Source organism: Macaca nemestrina, chromosome 10 (assembly GCF_043159975.1).
Source record: "Macaca nemestrina isolate mMacNem1 chromosome 10, mMacNem.hap1, whole genome shotgun sequence".
Classification (NCBI taxonomy): Eukaryota; Metazoa; Chordata; class Mammalia; order Primates; family Cercopithecidae; genus Macaca; species Macaca nemestrina.
Window position 1 is genome coordinate 136,532,773 of NC_092134.1, and position 20,241 is coordinate 136,553,013.

Consider the following 20,241-nt stretch of genomic DNA (forward strand, 5'->3'; position numbering starts at 1 on the left):
AGCATGCGGAAAAGGCATTTGGGGAGATGTCCAAGAATAGTATTTATAAACTGATTAATAGCAGAGTGTGTGTGTGATGAACGAGTGCTTGTGTGATGATGTCCCATGTGTGCAGTTCTCCAGTCATGGAAGGGTACAGTTTCATGACGTCTCCAGTGAATCCTGGTTGATGAGGACTTCTACATACACATTCTGTCATGGAGGATTGCATTTCCTAAATAGGTGAGAGCAAGGCTTTCGTTGTGTGTTAACCCAACAGCTCAGCTCCCTATGGAAGAAAAATGGAAGCCTCTTGGAAGGATCCACACTCCTGCCTGAGTCTGGAGTAGGGGCTTGCAGTTGGCAGCGTATCCATATGTATGTTTATTGACTTGTGGAAATCATAACCGGTTAAGCGGTGCAAGATTGGTTTATGCAGGAGAGCTGTAGTACTGTGGAGTAGAATGTGATCATGAAACCTGGACTTAAGCCCTTTGCCTACCATCAACCAGTGTTGACCAGGGTGCTGCTTCAACTGTTAGTGAAGGGATTGGACTAGATAACTCTCAAGATACCTTTTTTGAGAATTTAGAAGCTTGCTTTAAGGCTGGGTGTGGTGGCTTACACCTGTAATCCCAGCATTTTGGGAGGCCGAGGCAGGCAGATCACTTGAGGTCAGGAGTTCAAGACAAGCCTGGCCATTGTGGTGAAACCCCATCTCTACTAAAAATACAAAAAAAATGATCTGGGCATAGTGGTGGGCATCTACAATCTCAGCTACTCAGGCTGAAGCAGGAGGATCTTTTGAACCCAGGAGGCAGAGGTTGCAGTGAGCCAAGATCATGCCACTGCACTCCAGCCTGGGCGACAGAGTGAGACTGTCTCAAAAAAATAAAAATACAAAAATTAGCCAGGTGTGGTGGCACACGCCTGTAGTCCCAGCTACAGGCTGAGGCAGAAGAATCACTTGAACCTGGGAGGCAGAGGTTGCAGTGATCTGGGATCGCACCACTGCACTCCAGGCCGGGCCACAGAGTGAGATTCTGTCTGGAAAAAAAAAAAGAGAAGAAAACCTTGCTTTAAGCACTGAAAAAGTGAAAGTTGTGACCAAGCTCCCACATCCCGAGAACTGGTGGTTCTCTGGGACTGCTGGCCAATAGTACTTGTTACCTAGTTGGGCTGGGATAAATAAAGTACACTTAATTTAGTGCTAGATATCCTGTGTGGGCACCTAAGGTGGTCTGTCAATATGTTGTGTAATACCAATGAATGTATCACATATGACCAAATATGCCAGTGTTTCTTAGCTCCCTGGATATTTACTTGCTTTTCCTCCCACTCTCAACAGCTCTTGAAAAGGCTCTAATGGCCCTAACTTCACCAGTATTAAAACTTATTGCAACAACCCTATGAGGTAGGTAGTATTCTCACTGTATAGTAAAACAGGCACAGAGATTAAATTACTTACCGAAAAGCATGACTCTTATAATGAGAGCAAAATTTCCTGGATTCTATTGCTGTATCTTACTACCTGCACACTAGTAAACCTGGGGTTTACGGACTACAGATCCTCTCAGCCCTGATACCCCCACCACTCTACAGCCCCTGACCCCTTTCTCTAGCCTGCTATTACTGTCCAGATAATGTTTCAAATACATCCCTGCAGCCATCTCAAAGCAAAACAAAGCAACTTCCAATCCGCCCCGGATTGGAAGTTCCTCCTCTTCATGTATTTGGTAGAAATTATATAGCTGGAAGTCTGTCTCATTAAAAACTTGACATAAGACATTGATAATTCTTATGAAGGATGTGTGAGGGTATGAAAGGCGTGAGGGGTGGCAGCTATCTCTAAGATGCTATCTTACTGACACCACTATTAGGTTATGGCCTTTGAGTTCTATTTGCCTAGTGTGTTGGCAGCCTCTCATACCCTTGACTGCTTTCCATTCTGATGGAAACCATAGAAATCACTCTACCATAGCTAACTAGAGTGATGGCTGGCAACTAGCTAGCCAACTAGCCCTGTAGTGATAGTGCTGCATCACTCGACCCCTTCAGAATTATGATGCTAACATCACATATAAACAAAAGGAAAACAAAAACATGAGGTTTCTCCCTTAGAGAGTAGCAAGAGGTGCCAGGCACAGTGGCTCACGCCTGTAATCCCAGCACTTTGAGAGGCTGAGGAGGGCAGATCGCCTGAGGTCGGGATTTCAAGACCAGCCTGACCAACATGGAGAAACCCCGTCTCTACTAAAAATACAAAATTAGCCAGGCGTGATGGTGCATGCCTGTAATCCCAGCTACACGGGAGGCTGAGGCAGGAGAATCACTTGAACCTGGGAGGTGGAGGTTGCGGAGAGATGGCTCCATGATCACGCTATTGCACTCCAGCCTGGGCAACAAGAGTGAAAATTCTGTCTCAGCCGGGCGCGGTGGCTCAAGCCTGTAATCCCAGCACTTTGGGAGGCCGAGACGGGCGGATCACGAGGTCAGGAGATCGAGACCATCCTGGCTAACACCGTGAAACCCTGTCTCTACTAAAAATACAAAAAACTAGCCGGGCGAGGTGGAGGGCGCCTGTAGTCCCAGCTACTCCGGAGGCTGAGGCAGGAGAATGGCCTAAACCCGGGAGGCGGAGCTTGCAGTGAGCTGAGATCTGGCCACTGCACTCCAGCCCGGGCTACAGAGCAAGACTCCGTCTCAAAAAAAAAAAAATAAATAAATAAAATAAATAAATAAATAAAAAAGAAAAAAAGAAAATTCTGTCTCAAAAAAAAAAAAAAGTAGCAAGAGGGCAACGTCAGAAGTAATATTTTGGCCGGGCGCGGTGGCTCAAGCCTGTAATCCCAGCACTTTGGGAGGCCGAGACGGGCGGATCACGAGGTCAGGAGATCAAGACCATCCTGGCTAACACGGTGAAACCCCGTCTCTACTAAAAATACAAAAAAAACTAGCCGGGCGAGGTGGCGGGCGCCTGTAGTCCCAGCTACTCGGGAGGCTGAGGCAGGAGAATGGCGTAAACCCGGGAGGCGGAGCTTGCAGTGAGCTGAGATCCGGCCACTGCACTCCAGCCTGGGCGACAGAGCGAGACTCCGTCTCAAAAAAAAAAAAAAAAAAAAGTAATATTTTATATGTGAAAGTATTCGAGTGTAAAGTACAGGAGGTCTGACAAAAGATGTGCAGAATTATAGCATTATTGTCATTATTTGTATTTATAAGTAGAAAGTTGATAATCCTTCTCAAGCTAAAAAAATAATGCTGGGGGAGATGGTGTTTGTGTGAGTGAAAAGAAATGCAAAGGGTTTAAATCTCTCAAGGCTTGATACTCTTCCCCAACTTCCTTAAGAAACTAACTGGCTTGAAAAAAGTCGTATTCTGCAAAGAGGGAAAAAAAGCTGTATCTTCCAGTCGCTGAGAAGGGATGTTTACGCAATATAAGCCTAAAGTGAACAGTTACCCCTGCACCGATTGCTATACATTCCCGTTTTGGAGGGAAAAAAGTTTGCCCGATAATGCAAAATGGCGACCTTCAGTGACGTCATACCTGTCTCGGTCGCGTCCTGGGGTCTCTGTAAGGGCGGAAGCGGGCTACAGCTGCCTCACTATGGGCGGTCGTGGCTACCATGCAAAAGGAAAAGTTTGAGCGTCGGGCGGATGTGTACCGGCGGTAACATAGTAAGGGCGGAAGTTCTCCTTTTAAGGGCGGAAAGGCTTTAGCCCCAAAATGGCTTCGGACCCTGTCGCGTTATAGTCACTTCCGGGGCGGATCGGAAGTTGCTTTGTTTTGCTTCGAGATGGCTGCGGGGATGTATTTGGAACATTATCTGGACAGTAAGAGCAGGCTGGAGGTGGGGGTCGGGGCTGTAGAGTGGTGCGGGGATCAGGGATGAGAGGATCTGTAGCCCTTAAGTCTCAATGACGAGAAGGTTACAATTGTGAGGGGGTTCTGTGGCAGGAAATATTGGAGGGTGCGGAGAAAGAGGGGGCGGGGCAGCAGGATCGAGGCCCCGCTGTTGGGGGTAGAGGAGGGAGGGGCTGCGGTGTGGGGGTTAGGGACGTGTCTTGAAGGGCTAGTGTGCACGGCCGGGAAGATAATTGCTGCCCCCATTCTCCAGCGTCTCCAGCCTCTGGGTAGATTTTTTTCCTATAGTCGTTCAGAATCGTTATCACCCACTGTCATTTGGAGCAGCGGTGAAGACCCCTCCTCCACCCCATTCTTCCTCAGAAGTGGCTTCTCGTGGGGTTGAGAGTGGTGGTGGTGAGAGTGGTGGTGGTGAGTGACCACTGTCAGATGATGAGCTGGAACGCTTCTCTTCATGGAGTAAAGATCTAATTCCCATCAAATGAAAATCTGGTGTTATGCCATTTATGTAAACCACCCCTGCACAAAGCCTGTCGCCCTATGCGCTTACATTTGTTTTAGGGCCCGGAGTCATTTATTCAACAAATATTTATTGAGTTCCTACTATGGGTCAGACATAATGGCAGGCACTAGGGATAGAAAAATGGGTAAGACAAGGCCCCTGCCCTCAAGAAGCTCTCGATCTAGAAGGAAACAGATTCTGCAAGTAATTGTAAAACACTGTGACAAGTGAAATAATGGAAATCCATTAAAAAGGACATTTGGTAGGCAACACTGCAGAAAAGGGGGGTAATTACCTGGCGATGTAGGAAAAGCTTTACAGAGGAGGTGATGTTTGAATAGGGTCTTGAAGGTTGTTTGCCAGTGAGGAGAGAAAAAGGGAATTCTAGGTTGGGGAAAGTGTCTGCAAAGGTACTGTGATAGGTTTGTGGCAAAGTCAAGGGTGTTTGATATTTATGACTCAGAGGTCAGCGTATTTAATATTTATGACTCTAAGGTAAGAAATTGAGAAACGAGACTGGAGAAAGAAGCTGAGGCTAGATTGGACAAAGTCTTTTAAGCCAAACTAAGAAGTTTGCATTTTAAAGTACAATGTGATTTTTATAAACGAAAATGACTAATATATGGTAAATTGAAGCATGATATCACTGATAACAGAGATCAATTAGTGATAACATTCCAGGACAGAGATAAGAACCTGATTTTAGGGAGTTATGGAAGTATTTAGGAGTTAAATATGAAAGGACTGCCGGGCGCGGTGGCTCAAGCCTGTAATCCCAGCACTTTGGGAGGCTGAGACGGGCGGATCACAAGGTCAGGAGATTGAGACCATCCTGGCTAACACGGTGAAACCCCGTCTCTACTAAAAAATACAAAAAACTAGCCGGGCGAGGTGGCGGGCGCCTGTGGTCCCAGCTACTCCGGAGGCTGAGGCAGGAGAATGGCGTAAACCCGGGAGGCGGAGCTTGCAGTGAGCTGAGATCCGGCCACTGCACTCCAGCCTGGGCGACAGAGCCAGACTCAGTCTCAAAAAAAAAAAAAAAATAAATAAATAAAGGACTGACTGACTGGGTGGTTGAGAGAGAAGGAAGAATCTAAGGTGGCTTCTTCCTGCTTAGAAAGTGAGGTAGACAGGCTGGGCACAGAATCTTATGCTTGTAATCCCAGCACTTTGGGAGGCCAAGGTGGGCAGATCACTTGAGGTCAGGAGTTTGAAACCAGCCTGGCCAACATGGTGAAACCAGTCTCTATTTAAAAAAAAAAAAAAAATTTATCTGGGCATGGTAGCATGTGACTCTAATCCCAGCTACTTGGGAGGCTGAGTCAGGAGAATCACTTGAACCCAGGAGGTGAAGATTGCAGTGAGCCAAGATCATACCACTGCACTCCAGCCTGGGCGACAGAGAGAGACTCTGTGTCCCTCTTGAAAAAAAAAAAAAAAAAAAAAAAAAAAAAAAAAAAAAACTTGTGGCCAGGCCAGGTGGCTCACGCCTGTAATCCCAGCACTTTGGGAGGCCGAGGCGGGCGGATCACGAAGTCAGGAGATCGAGACCAGCCTGGCTAACACAGTGAAACCCCGTCTCTACTAAAAATACAAAAAAATTAGCTGGGCGTGGTGACGGGCACCTGTAGTCCCAGCTACTCAGGAGGCTGAGGCAGGAGAATCGCTTGAACCTGGGAGGCGGAGGTTGCAGTGAGCCACTGCATTCCAGCCTGAGCAACAGAGTGAGACTCCGTCTCAAAACAAAAACAAAAAGGCTGGGAGTGGTGGCTCACGCCTGTAATCCTAGCACCTTGGGAGGCTAAGATGAGTGGATCACCTGAGGTCAGGAGTTCAAGACCAGCCTGGCTAACATGGTGAAACCGTCTTTACTAAAAATACAAAAATTAGCTGGGCATGTTGGCAGGTGCCTGTAATCCCAGCTACTTGGGAGGCTGGGGCACAAGAATCCTTTGAACCCAAGATTGTGCCATTGCACTCCAGCCTGGGTGACAAGAGCGACACTGCACCTCAAAAGAAAAGAAACAAAAGTTAGAGGAGAAAAGATCATGCCAACTGCTGCAGAGATATTTTTTAGGATAGGTTTAATAACACCGTTAGATTTGGTACATCGACGGTGACTTAATCTTGTGAACTGGTGGTAGCAGACCTGAAGTTGTACGTTTAAACAGTAGAGGCATTTTGGGTTTTTTTTATTTATTTTGTTTTAGGTGTTTTTGTTTGTTTGTTTTTGAGACAGAGTCTCGCTCTGTCGCCCAGGCTGGAGCGCAATGATGCGATCTTGGCCCACTGCAACCTCTGCCTCCTGGGTTCAAGCAATTCTTCTGCCTCAGCCTCCCGAGTAGCTGGGACTACAGGTGCCCGCCACCATACCCAGATAATTTTTGTATTTTTAGTAGAGACAGGGTTTCACTGTGTTGGCCAGGTTGGTCTTGAACTCCCGACCTCGGGTGATCCACCCACCTTGGCCTCCCAAAGTGCTGGGATTACAGGCATGAGCCACCATGCCAGGCATTTTATTTTTAATATATATATTTAATTTTTTAGACACAGAATCTGGCCATGTTGCCCAGGCTGGTCTCAAACTCCTGAGATCAAGTGATCTGCCAGCCTTGGCCTCCCAGAGTGCTGGGATTAGAGGCGTGAGCCCCTGTGCCCGGCCAGTAGAGGCATTTTTAAAGTTTTAGGTGGAGTCTTGGGAAGAGATTTTTCTTGTACTGAGGGGACAAATATTCATGCATTTATTCAAGTATTTTACTGACTACTTGCTCTTCGCAAGTCATAATTCTAAACACTAGGGAAACAGGAGAGAATATGATAGCCATGTTCGGCGTGGGGAGACAGATACCAAATAACTAATTACACAATTATTATTTTTTTATTTTTTTGTTTTTTGAAACAGTCTTGCTCTTTTGCCCAGGCTGCAACCTCCACCTCCCTGGTTCAAGCAATTGTCCTGCCTCAGTCTCCCGAGTAGCTGGAACTACAGGCACAGGCCACCATGCCCATCTAATTTTTTTTTTTTTTTTTTTTTTTGAGATGGCATCTCGCGCTGTCGCCCACGCTGGAGTGCAAGTGGCATGATCTCAGCTCATTGAAAGCTCTGCCTCCCGGGTTCACACCATTCTCCTGCCTCAGCCTCCTGAGTAGCTGGGACCACAGGCACTTGCCACCATGCTCAGCTGATTTTTTTGTATTTTTAGTAGAGACGGGGTTTCACCGTGTTAGCCAGGTTGGTCTCTATCTCCTGACCTCATGATCCACTCTCCTCAGCCTCCCAAAGTGTTGGGATTACAGGTGTGAGCCACTGCACCCAGCCTAATTTTTGTTTTGTTTTGTTTTTGAGATAGAGTCTCGCTCTGTCGCTCAGGCTGGAGTGCAGTGGTGCAATCTCAGCTCACTGCAACCTTCACCTCCTGGATTTAAGCAATTCTTGTGCCTCAGCCTCTCAAATATTTGGGATTACAGGTTTCACCATGTTGGCAAGGCTGGTCTTGAACTCCTGACTTTAAGTGAGCCACCCGCCTCGGCCTCCCAAAGTGCTAAGATTACAGGTGTGAGCCACCGTGCCTGGCCCTAATTTTTGTATTACTAGTAGAGATGGGGTTTTGCCAGGTTGCCTAGGCTGGTCTTGAACTCCTCGCCTTGAGTGATCCACCTGTCTTCCAGAGTGCTGGATTACAGGCGTGGGCCACTGCACCCAGCCAACTAATTACACATTTATTTAATTACAGTTGGATAAGTGCTTTAAAAAGGTAGATAGAATACCTTGACATAGATCTAGGGCAGTTCACAGAGCCTAGGAAAGTTGAGTTTGAGCTGAACTTTGGAAGAACGAACAGGAATTTAATAGGCCAAGAGGGATGCGGTGGATGGGATGAGGAGAAGCAAGCAGTGCCTTCCAACTAGAGAGAACAGCATGTGGAAAGCCGAGTGGCAGGAGCAGAGGCCAGTTTGGGGCAGTGAGAGGAGGCCAGTATGGGCAGAGCAGAGCACAAAGGGAGACAGAGTGAGTTAAGGCTGGTGTGAGGTAAGCGAGGGCCAGAAAGCGCGGCACATCTTCAGAGCAGTAGGAGGTCACCAGAAGGTTATAAGCTGGAGAGTGACTTGATTAGGTTTGCATGTTTTATTTTTGTGTTTTGTTTTTGTTTTTGTTTTTTTGAGTCAGTGTCTTGCTCTGTCATCCAGGCTGGAGTGCATTGGTGTGATCTTGGCTCACTGAAACCTCCACCTCCCAGGTTCAAGGGATTCTCGTGCCCCAGCCTCCCAAGTAGCTGGGATTACAGGCGTGTGCACCAAGCCCGGCTAAGTCTTTGTATTTTTGGTAGAGACGGGGTTTCACCATGTTGCCCAGGCTGGTCTTGAACTCCTCAGCTCAGCTGATCCATCCACCTGGGGCCTCCCAAAGTGCTGGGATTATAGGCATGAGCCACTGTGCCTGGCCAGGTTTGCATTTTTTTTTTTTTTTTTTTTTTTTTTTTTTTGAGACGGAGTCTCGCTCTGCCGCCCAGGCTGGAGTGCAGTGGCCGGATCTCAGCTCACTGCAAGCTCCGCCTCCTGGGTTCACGCCATTCTCCTGCCTCGGCCTCCCGAGTAGTTGGGACTACAGGCGCCCGCCACCGCGCCCGGCTAGTTTTTTGTATTTTTTAGTAGAGACGGGGTTTCACCGTGTTAGCCAGGATGGTCTCGATCTCCTGACCTCGTGATCCGCCCGTCTCGGCCTCCCAAAGTGCTGGGATTACAGGCTTGAGCCACCGCGCCCGGCCCAGGTTTGCACTTTTTCAAAAGGACATTCTGGCTGCTATATGGAAGTAGATTGGAAGTGTTAGGTGTATAATAGAGGATACCAGGAGACTATTTATAATTTGAGGACAAAGAGCTTGGAGGCAGAGATTGAAAATAAAAGAAAGGGGCCGGGCACGGTGGCTCATGTCTGTAATCCCAGCACTTTGGGAGACCGAGGCAGGAGGATCACCTGAGGCCAGGAGTTCAAGACCAGTCTGGCCAGAATGGTGAAACCCTGTGTCTACTAAAAATACAAAAATTAGTCAGGTGTGGTGGCACACGCCTGTAGTCCCAGCTACTCCGGAGGCTGAGGCAGGAGAATCACTTGAACCTGGGAGGCAGAGGTTGCAGTGAGCCAAGATTGTGCCACTGTACTCCAGCCTGGGTAACAGAGCAAGACTCTGTCTCAAAAAACAAAAAAGGAAAAGAAAGGAAAGGGAAGAGCTTTTTTTTTTTTTTTTCTTTTTCTTTTTGAGACAGAGTCTCACTCTGTCACCAGGCTGGAGTGCAGTGGTGCAATCTTGGCTCACTGCAACCTCCACCTCCCAGGTTCAAGTGATTCTCCTGCCTCAGCCTCCTGAGTAGCTAGGATTACAGGTACGCGCCATCACACCTGGCTAATTTTTATATTTTTAGTAGAGACAGGCTTTCACCATGTTGGCCAGGCTGGTCTCAAACTCCTGACCTCGTGATCCACCTGCCTCAGCCTCCCAGAGTGCTGGGATTACAGGCTTGAGCCACCACACCTGACGGGAAGAGCATTTGTAAAGGAAGGTCACTGAAGGCAAAAAGGGTGGGATAGCTATGCAAAAATGGAAAGGTTTTGTAGAGAAAGAGTTAAGCATGGCCTGTCATGAGAGAACTGATAAATCCTGTCACAGATAAATCCAGAGGTTCAGAGGAAGGAAAACTGAGCTGCACTTTATTTTTTGTTTGTTTGGTGGTGGTGTTTTTTCTTTTTTGAGACAAAGTCTCCCTGACTCCGAGGCTGGAGTGCAGTGGCGTGATCTCGGCTCACTGCAAGCTCTGCCTCCCAGGTTCTTGCCATTCTCCTGCCTCAGCCTCCCGAGTAGCTGGAACTATAGGCGCCTGCCACCACGCTGAGCTAATTTTTTGTATTTTTGGTAGAGATGGGGTTTCACCATGTTAGTCAAGATGATCTTGATATCCTGATCTTGTGATCCACCTGCCTTGGCCTCCCAAAGTGCTGGGATTACAGGTGTGAGCCACCGTGCCCGGCCATTTGTTTTTGAGGCAGGGTCTTGCTCTATCGCCCAGGCTGGAGTGCAGTGGCTCAATCGCAGCTCATAGCAACCTCTGCCTCCTGGATTCAAGTGATTCTCATGCCTCAGCCTCCTAAGTAGCTGGGATTGGAGGTGCACACCATCACACCAGGCTAATTTTCGTATTTTTAATAGAGATGGGGGTCTCGCCATGTTGGCCAGGCTGGTCTTGAACTCCTGGCCTTGAGTGATCCACCCCCTCGGCTTCCCAAAGTGCTGGGATTACAGGCATGAGCCACCATGTCCAGCCTGAACTGCACTTTAAAAGGAACTGTAAGGCCTATGCACAGTCAGTCCTGTGATTCTCTGTTTCTCTCTTCCGTAGGTATTGAAAACCTTCCCTTTGAATTACAGAGAAACTTTCAGCTCATGAGGGACCTAGACCAAAGAACAGAGGGTACGTATAGAGTAAAAAGTTTTGGTATAAAATGAGTGTGTGTAATCATTTATTTTTCTACTTGATGTTACCGTATCATCTGGTATGTTCTGGAGAACTGTGACTTCTCTCTCTTCTTTTTTATGCCCTTGGAATTCTTAAAACAGGATAATGATCCTCATTTCTGTATCAGCTTTTTCATAACAAATAGAGTATTGTGAAAACACTGCAAGAATTCAAAGATGCTATGTTCTTTATATCTTCCTCAAGAAGAATTAGCCGGGCGTGGTGGCTCACACCTGTAATCTCAGCACTTTGGGAGGCCTAGACTGGCAGATAACTTAAGGCTAGGAGTTTGAGACCAGCCTGGCCACATGGTGAAATCCCATCTCTACTAAAAATACAAAAATTAGCCAGGTGTGGTGGCATGCGCCAGTAATCCCAGCTACTCGGGAGGCTGAGACATGAGAATCATTTGAACCTGGGAGGTGGAGGTTGTAGTGAGCCAAAATCATGCCACATGCCACTGCACTCCAGCCTAGGCAACAGAGCAAGACTCTGTCTCAAAAAAAAAAAAAAAAAAAAAAAAAAAGGAAGAATTAAAGTCAACTCAAGTCATTTCTGCTCTCCACGTTTGATATATTTATAGGATGACTAGAATGTTTCTACTTCTCTGGATTGTTAATGTTACTGTCACAAATTCCCAGTGTGACTTTAGACTGCAACATATGTTAGTAGATGGGAGGTTTGCTATATGAGAAGTCCTTAAAAAGAGAAAGAAAAAAGAAAGAGAGGAAAGAAAAAAAAGTAGTAATTGACATCAGGATCTCTACACCATTCACACTTACAGAAGCGTTAGATACCATCTCCGGCCTTGAACATTGAGCAAATTTGGCTGCATTGGGGCGTTCACTTGGTTTCTTCAAATCAAAGATGTCTGTTGGAGCTATTCCCGTACCCACTGAAGGATCTGTAGTCTTGTCTTCCATTCTATGTAGCCATATTCAAGGATGTAACAGGCTGGTTTTGAGATACATGAAGCTGTGTCTTAAGTTACTCTGAGTTTACACATGAAAAGGTGAACATCATCGAAAACCCTGGATGTAGTTCCCTGAGAACCGCCTGCCGAATGGTGAGAACCAGATTGCTTTTGTTGTAATACAGTTGTAACGCTTGAGTTCATGCATGGAAAGACCAGTTGGAGATTATGGAACTATATGCTTTTTCAGCTTCTTCCAAGGGCCTGGAATGAATGGAGTATACACAGTATATTCGCAGATCCTCCTGGTTATCTGTTGCTGCACTACGTTAGAGTCAGACTTGCCTCTTTCAACTGACATATTTATGAGTCCTACATAAATTTCAGTAAACATCTATAGACTCAATGTCCTGGGACATTACCATTCTTCCAATATTAAAACATTTGGGGCCGGATGCAGTGGCTCACACCTGTAATCCCATCACTTTGGGAGGCAGAGGCAGGTGAGTCTCCTGAGGTCAGGAGTTTGAGACCAGCCTGGCCCACATGGTGAAACCCCGTCTCTACTAAAAATACAAAAATTAGTTGGGTGTGGTGGCGCATGCCTGTAATCCCAGCTACTCGGGAGGCTGATGCAGGAGAATCACTTGAACCTGGGAGGTGGAGGTTGCAGTGAACTGAAATCACACCACTGCACTCCAACCTGGGTAACACAGTGAGACTCGGTCTCAAAATAAAAAAATAAATAATAAAATAAAACATTTGGGAGGCTGGGTGCGGTGGCTTATGCCTGTAATCCCAGTACTTTAGGAGGCCAAGGCAGGCAGATCACTTGAGGTCAGAACTTTGAGACCAGCCTAGCCAACATGGTGAAACCACATCTCTACTAAAAATACAAAACTTAGCCAGATATGGTGGCACACACCTGTAGTCCCAGCTACTTGGGAGACTGAGGCACGAGAATTCCTTGAACCCAGGAGGCAGATGTTGAGGTGAGCCAAGATCATGCCACTGCACTCCAGCCAGGGCAACAGAGCAAGACTCCATCTCAAACAAAAAAATGTGTTTGGAACAATATCTGAGATGGACAAACAGGAAAAAAAAAGTGATGGAAAATAAAATAAGTTGCAATGATGAGCCAAATAGGGTGGACAGCCTGGGTGCAGTGGCTCACACCTATAATCCCAACAGTTTGGGAGGCTGAGGCAAGTGGATTGTTTGAGCCCAGAAGTTCAAGACCAGCCTGGGCAATATAGTGAGACTTCTACAAATAATTTTTTAAAAAAATTATCAGAGTGTGGTGGCATGTGCCTATAGTCCCAGCTACTCCAGAGGCTGAGGTGGAAGGATCATTTGAGCCCAGAAGTCGAGACTGCAATGTGATCCATGCCATTACACTCCATCCAACCTGGACAATAGAGTGAGATCCTGTCTCAAAAAAAAAAAAAAAAAAAAAAAAAAAGAAAGATAAGCAGAATTGTTACATGGATGTTGGAGTAAGGTTTAATTTTAAATTGTATGATATACCCAACTACTCAGGAGGCAAAGTGATAGAATCACTTGAGGACAGGAGTTGGAGGCCAGCCTAGGCAACAAAAATAAGAGAGAACCTGCGCCTGCCTCTAAAAATAAATAGATTAGGCCAGGCATGGTGGCTTACCCCCTATGATCCCAGCACTTTGGGAGGCTGAGGCAGGCAGATTGCTTGAGTCCAGGAGTTCGAGACCAGACTGGGTAATGTGGAGAAACCCTGTCTCTACAAAAAAATAGAAAAAATTAGCCAGGCGTGGTGGTGCCTGAGATGGGAGGATCACCAGAGCTCAGGAAGTTGAGGCTGCAGTGAGCCATGATCATGCCACCACACTCCAGCCTGGGCGACAGAGTGAGACCCTGTGTCAAAAAGAAAAAATACTAATAATTTTAAAATGTAGGATATTAAAAAATAAATAAATAAATAAAATAAAATGTAGGATATTGATATACAGACTTGGAAACCAGCAACAGCAGATGACTCAGCCTGATTTGCGGCAGACAGAACTGCTGTGGGATGTTTTTGAGAAGGAAACAATGGCTTTTGAGACAAAATTCAAGAAGCAGCAAGCCCTTCAAAGAAGCATCTTCAAACATGGACAAAAATATACTTCGTATTAATGTGGTGTGCAAAGGATCCCTTGCTGTGTTTCAATAATTTAAATTCCCACTATGATAGCAATGTTTTCAGCACCTTGAACGGACCTTTAAGGCAAATATTATCAGTATGTTCCATTACTTGAGTGCATGGCACAGTACCTCTGAACATGCAGTACTTTTTAGTTGGAAGGTTATGCTAGTCGATGGAAAAGGTGCAAAGAACAAGAGGAAGAAATGTGTTTCACCTAGCCACTCAGGGGCCATTGTGACCAGGCCTCTGTCTCTGTTGTAGACCTGAAGGCTGAAATTGACAAGTTGGCCACTGAGTATATGAGTAGCGCCCGCAGCCTGAGCTCCGAGGAAAAATTGGCCCTTCTCAAACAGATCCAGGAAGCCTATGGCAAGTGCAAGGAATTTGGTGACGACAAGGTGCAGCTTGCCATGCAGACCTATGAGATGGTATGGCCCTGTTCATGGCTCCCCACCTACCTCCCATCTAATCCTCAGGGTCTTAGACCCTTCCTTCAACTATGCTGGGATCTGTTTGGGGTCTGTGAGATCCATAAACTCTGCCTTAACCTATTTTCTTTAATTGGAGATAGTTTTGTACCTCTCCTTTCTCCTTCCTTTCCACCCAGGTGGACAAACACATTCGGCGGCTGGACACAGACCTGGCCCGTTTTGAGGCTGATCTCAAGGAGAAACAGATTGAGTCAAGTGACTATGACAGCTCTTCCAGCAAAGGCAAAAAGAGTGAGGAGGGGGGCGGGGCTGTGAGAGGTGGGGCGAGGATTCAAAGGGAGAAGTCAGCTCTTCATCTGGTGGGAAGTGGAGCACCAGGTTGGAAAGGGGGAGAGAAGAGGACTTAACCCATCTTTCCGTCTCCCTGCCTTCTGGCTTTCCTCCTCTTCCCTAGAAGGCCGGACTCAAAAGGAGAAGAAAGCTGCTCGTGCTCGTTCCAAAGGGAAAAACTCAGATGAAGAAGCCCCCAAGACTGCCCAGAAGAAGTTAAAGCTCGTGCGCACGTGAGTGTATCAGGGAGCCCTTTGCTAGATGACATCCTCTTCTCTCCCGGTGCCCCACTCCCAGCCTGCACCGCCCCCTGCCGTTTTCTGTATCTCTGCGCCAAGAACTCTTCTTATCGTTTTGGTATCTGCTGGAGAAGCCACAAATCGTTTGCCCTACCAGGATCTCCTGCCACCTCCGAAAGCCTCAGGCTTTAGCTTCCCTTTCTGCAGATGACACTTTCTCTTCCTCTTGGCATGCAGAAGTCCTGAGTATGGGATGCCCTCAGTGACCTTTGGCAGTGTCCACCCCTCTGATGTGTTGGATATGCCTGTGGATCCCAACGAACCCACCTATTGCCTTTGTCACCAGGTCTCCTATGGAGAGATGATTGGCTGTGACAACCCTGATGTGAGAAACATTTTGCCTCAGGATGGGGGGTTGTGAGGGGCATGAAGGGAGTGGGTACGAGAGGAAAAATCCCACAGTTGAGTACTGGGACTTCAGGATAGAAGAAAGATGGGCTGGGCGTGGTAGCTCTTGCCTGAAATCCCAGCACTTTGGGAGGCTGAGGCAGGCGATCACGTGAGATCAGGAGTTTGAGACCACCCTGGCCAACGTAGTGAAACCCCTTCTCTAACTAAAAATAGAAAAATTAGCTGAGCATAGTGGCACACGACTGTAATCCCAGCTACTTGGGAGGCTGAGGCAAGAGGCAGGAAAATTGCTTGAACCTGGGAGGCACAGGTTGCAGTGAGCTGAAATCATGCCACTGCACTCCAGCCTGGGCGACAGAGCAAGACTCTGTCTCAAAAAAAAAAAAAAAAAACCTGAAAGCCTGGTGCTGTGGCTCATGCCTGTAATCCCAGCACGTTGGGAGGCCAAGGTGAACAGATCACTTAAGATCAGGAGTTCGAAACCAGCCTGGCCAACACAGTGAAACCCCGTCTCTACTAAAAATACAAAAATTAGCCAGGCATGGTAGCATGTGCCTGTAATCTCAGCTGCTCGGGAGGCTGAGGCAGGAGAATCGCTTGAACTCGGGAGGCAGAGGTTGCGGTGAGCTGAGATCATGTCATTGCATTCCAGCCTGGGCAACAGAGTGAGACTCTGTCTCAAAAAGAAAAAAAGAATAGAAGGAAAATGGTTGGAACTGGTTGGCCTTGGGACTTCCAAGAATTCTCCAAAAGGATGGAGTAAAGGACAGGATGTTCCTAAGGAATCTGGAGGGGCTTTCTCTCCTTCCTCTGGCCCATCCCGGCCCCTAACTACTACTACTTTCTTCCTCTCCAGTGTTCCATTGAGTGGTTCCACTTTGCCTGTGTGGGGCTGACGACCAAGCCTCGGGGGAAATGGTAAGTGGCAGGAGTGGGAGGGTCCCTAAGTTGAGTGGTCGAGGGCGTTCTCCTTTCACTCACTTTTCTCTCCCCTTCTCCAGGTTTTGCCCACGCTGCTCCCAAGAACGGAAGAAGAAATAGATAAGGGCCTTGGATTCCAACACAGTTTCTTCCACATCCCCTGACTTGGGCTAGTGGGCAGAGGAATGCCTGTGCTGGGGCCAGGGGTTCAGGGAGAAGTGGATGGCACAGTACTGTCATCCCTTCTCCTCCCCTCTCCCTACTCCCGGTGCTGAGGCTGCATCAAACCCTGGTAGGGAGGGGTGCCGCAGCCACTGACGGTATGTGCTCTCCTTCAGTCCTCTCCCTTCGGAGGGACGTGGTCTTGCCCACTGTCCTTTTGCCTCCATGCTGAGGTTGGTGCTGTATTTCAGAGGGAGGGTCCTTTTCATTCCCCTTGCTTTGTATTTAAGGACTGGGGCATAGCATGGGGGCAGTCCCCCAGACCTCTTCATTCCCCCTCCTCCTGTGGTGAGGGCTAGGTGTGATCAACACTTTTCTTCTCCATTCCCTTCCTGCTTTTTTCATGGTGGGGGATCCACCAGGTCATCTAGGCTCTGGCCCTAGTTGAAGGGGCACCCCTTCCTCTGTGCCAAGAGGATTCATCCTGGCCTTGTGAATGGGAGAGGGGGCAAGGTGGAATGCAGATAACTCACATGTAAAAGGAACTTGGGTAGGTAAATAAAAGCTATACATGTTGGCCTGCTGTGTTTATTGTAGAGACGCTGTTTTAGTAAACGTGCTGAGCATTCTTTTTGCATCCTCTGGGTTGGATACGATGTGAGAGGATGGCATTCCAGAATTAGGACACCACATGAAACCAGAGTGGTGCCTCTGTCCGAGAACCCACAAGTTCTCAACTTGGGAAAGACAGAGGTGCTGGAGGGTGGGCCTCAGACCAGGGGTCTCCAAAACTTTGTAAATTGTGCATCTTTTCTCCATAAAACATCTTTCACTTAATTTCCAATAAATGATGTATTTGTGCTATACATGTGTACTGCTATACTATACATTAGCTTGACTTCTTTTTTTTTTTTCTTTGATGCAAAGTCTCACTCTGTCGCCAGCCTGGAGTGCAGTGGCGTGATCTCGGCTCACTGCAGTCTCCGCCTCCCGCGTTCAAGTGATTCTCCTGCCTCAACCTCCTGAGTAGCTAGGATTATAGGCATGTGCCACCACATCTGGCTAATTTTTGTATTTTTAGTAGAGACGGGATTTTAACATGTTGGCCAGGCTGGCCTCGAACTCTGAACCTCAGGTGATCCGCCCACATCAGCCACCCAGAGTGCTGGGATTACAGGTGTGAGCCACCGCACCCAGCCTGTTTATTTTTTTGAGACGGAGTGTTGCTCTATCACCCAGGCTGGAGTGCAGTGGTGCGATCTCAGCTCACTGCAACCTCTGCCTCCCAGGTTCAAGCGGTTCTCCTGCCTCACCCTCTTGAGTAGCTGGGATTACAGGTATCCACAACCATGCCCAGCTAATTTTTGTATTTTTGGTAGAGATGGGGTTTCGCCATGTTGGCCAGGCTAGTCTTGAACTCCTGACCTCAGGTGATCCACCTGCCTTGGCCTCCCAAAGTGTTGGGATTACAGCTGTGAGCCACCAGGCCTGGCCTACCTTTTTTTTTTTTTTTAAAGAAATCAGCCCGGGTGCCATGGCTCACGCCTGTAATCCCAGCAGTTTGGGAGGCCAAGGCAGGCAGATCACGAGGTCAAGAGATGGAGACCATCCTGACCAACATGGTGAAACCGCATCTCTACTAAAAATACAAAAATTAGCTGGGCATGGTGGCACATGCGTGTAGTCCCAGCCACTGCACTGAGCTGAGAGCAGCCGTAATTTTTGTATTTTTAGTAGAGACTGGGTTTCACCTTTTTTTTTTTTAAGATGGAGTCTTACTCTGTCACACAGGCCGGAGTGCAGTGGCGTGATCTCAGCTCACTGCAACCTCCGTCTCCCGGGTTAGAGCAATTCTGCTGCCTCAGCTTCCTGAGTAGCTGGGACTACAGGCACGTGTCACCACACCCTGCTAATTTTTTGTATTTGTAGTAGAGACAGGGTTTCACCGTGTTAGCTAGGATGGTCTCGATCTCCTTACCTGGTGATCTGCACAGCTCAGCCTCCCAAAGTGCTGGGATTACAGGCGTGAGCCATCGCACTGGCCGAGTTTCACCATTTTGGCCAGGCTGGTCTTGAACTCCTGACCTCAAGAGCTCCACCCTCCTTGGCCTCCCAAAGTGCTGGAATTCCAGGAATGAGCCACAGTGTCTGGTCTCTATTTTATTAATTTATTTTTTTTTTAATTTTTTTTAAGACAGGGTCTCACTCTGTCACCCAGGCTGGAGCACAGTGGTGAGATCTCAGCTCACTGCAGCCTTGACCTCTGAAGACTCAGGCAATCCTCCTGCCTCAGCCTCCCCAAGTAGTAAGTGGGACAACAGGCGTACACCACCACACCTGACAGTTTTAGCATTTTTTTGTAGAGACAGGGTTTTGCCATGTTGCCCAGGCTGGTCTGGAACTCCTGAGCTCAAGGAATCCACCCACCTTGACCTCCCAAAGGCTGGGATTACAGGCGTGAGCCACCAAGTCTGGCCCAAGACAATTTCTTGTTTTCTTTTTTACTTTTTTTGGGGGGTGGGGATAGGGTCTCACTTTGTCACCCAGGCTGGAGAGCAGTGGTCCGACTGCACCTCACTGCAGCCTTGACCTCATGGGCTCAAGCCATCCTCCCACCTCAGCCCCCCAAGAAACTGGGACTACAGGCATGTGCCACCACGCTTGGCTAATTTTTTGTATTTTTTGTAGAGATGAGGTTTTGCCCTGTTGCCCTGGCTGTAATTTCTCATTTTAAACACAAAACAGATACAAAAACAAAAGTTCTCCTCCCACACCTCAGTGGATTGTCTTACTCAATTACCCCTCAGAAACCACTTTTGTAGGCCATTGAGCCAACCTCTTGTTTTCCCCTTGGACCCATTTTGCTCATGGAGGCGCCCTGCCTAGTTTCTGCCCAGATAGGCCTTGACTTGGTTTTGCACATTGCATCTCTGCCTGTGCTTACCTCTAGACCTCAGGACCTGTTGGGCCAGTTGCTTCCCTAAGCCCCGATTTCTCATCTGTAAAACGAATGATAGTGTATCCACCTTATGGGATTCCTATAGCAATTAAGTAAGGTAGTCCATGTAAAGACACTAAGTGGCTGGCCACAGTGGCTCTCACCTGTAATCCCAGCACTTTGGGAGGCTGAGGTAGGCAGATCACTTGAGGTCAGGAGTTCAGGACCAGCCTGGCCAACATGGTGAACCCCAGTCTCTACTAAAAATACAAAACTTAGGCCGGGCATGGTGGCTCACGCCTGTAATCCCAGCACTTTGGGAGGCCGAGGTGGGCAGATCACAAGGTCAAGAGATCGAGACCATCTGGCCAACATGGTGAAACCCCATCTCTACTAAAAATACAAAAATTAGCTGGGCATGGTGGCGCACACCTGTAGTCCCAGCTACTCGGGAGGCTGAGGCAGGAAAATTGCTTGAACTCGGGAGGTGGAGGTTGCAGTGAGCTGAGATTGTGCCACTGCACTCCAGCCTGGGCAACAGAGCAAGACTCCGTCTCAAACAAACAAACAAAAAAGCCAGGCATGGTGGCGCGCACCTGTAGTCCCAGCTACTCGGGAGGCTGAGGCAGGAGAATCACTTGAACCTGGGACGCTGAGGTTGCAGTGAGCTGAGATCGCGCCATGCACTTCAGCCTGGGCGACAGAGTAGGACTCCGTCTCACAAAAAAAAAAAAAAGAAGAAGAAGAAGAAAGAAAGAAAGAAAGAAATAGACGCTAAGTGAAGATAGCTTTTACCATCCCTACCATCTCGATGGGATCAGGCCACTTGAGGGCCCTGAGAACCCGGCTGTCGAGGCCCCGCCCTGGCCCGCTCTTTGT

The 20,241-nt window shown here is 47.8% G+C and overlaps 1 protein-coding gene and 2 long non-coding RNA genes across 8 annotated transcripts; 2 read left to right on the forward strand and 1 right to left on the reverse strand.

The window, feature by feature from the left end:
- Window positions 1-3,671: 3,671 nt before the first annotated feature.
- Window positions 3,672-17,001, forward strand: LOC105484193 (inhibitor of growth family member 4). Of its 6 annotated transcripts, none has more exons than XR_988808.2 (8): window positions 3,672-3,813; window positions 10,740-10,811; window positions 14,192-14,358; window positions 14,538-14,652; window positions 14,816-14,924; window positions 15,277-15,315; window positions 16,198-16,259; window positions 16,343-17,001. XR_988808.2 is itself a non-coding variant. In XM_011745590.2 (8 exons), the coding sequence occupies exons 1-8, from the start codon at window positions 3,777-3,779 to the stop codon at window positions 16,380-16,382; spliced, it is 750 nt and encodes a 249-aa protein (XP_011743892.1). In that variant the 5' UTR covers window positions 3,672-3,776; the 3' UTR covers window positions 16,383-17,001. The 6 variants fall into 6 exon arrangements, 5 of the variants coding, with proteins under 5 accessions (XP_011743892.1, XP_011743893.1, XP_011743894.1 ...); XM_011745590.2 differs by having other exon boundaries at window positions 15,168-15,315; XM_011745591.2 differs by having other exon boundaries at window positions 14,819-14,924; window positions 15,168-15,315.
- LOC139356905 (uncharacterized) lies at window positions 10,818-13,235 on the forward strand. Its single transcript, XR_011609432.1, has 2 exons — window positions 10,818-11,922; window positions 12,020-13,235. It is a non-coding gene; the product is annotated as an uncharacterized lncRNA (long non-coding RNA).
- On the reverse strand, window positions 11,897-20,225 carry LOC105484194 (uncharacterized). Its single transcript, XR_988809.3, has 3 exons — window positions 20,167-20,225; window positions 19,369-19,423; window positions 11,897-12,033 (listed from the first exon to the last, which is right to left on the reverse strand). It is a non-coding gene; the product is annotated as an uncharacterized lncRNA (long non-coding RNA).
- Window positions 20,226-20,241: the final 16 nt, after the last annotated feature.

Bases quoted from the DNA above. Each gene is read 5' to 3' on its own strand.
- LOC105484193 (XM_011745590.2), top strand. From the start codon at position 3,777: ATGGCTGCGGGGATGTATTTGGAACATTATCTGGACA. The intron at 3,814-10,739 runs GTAAGAGCAGGC...TCTCTTCCGTAG, and splicing joins TTTGGAACATTATCTGGACA to GTATTGAAAACCTTCCCTTT. The intron at 14,359-14,537 runs GTATGGCCCTGT...CTTTCCACCCAG, and splicing joins CCATGCAGACCTATGAGATG to GTGGACAAACACATTCGGCG.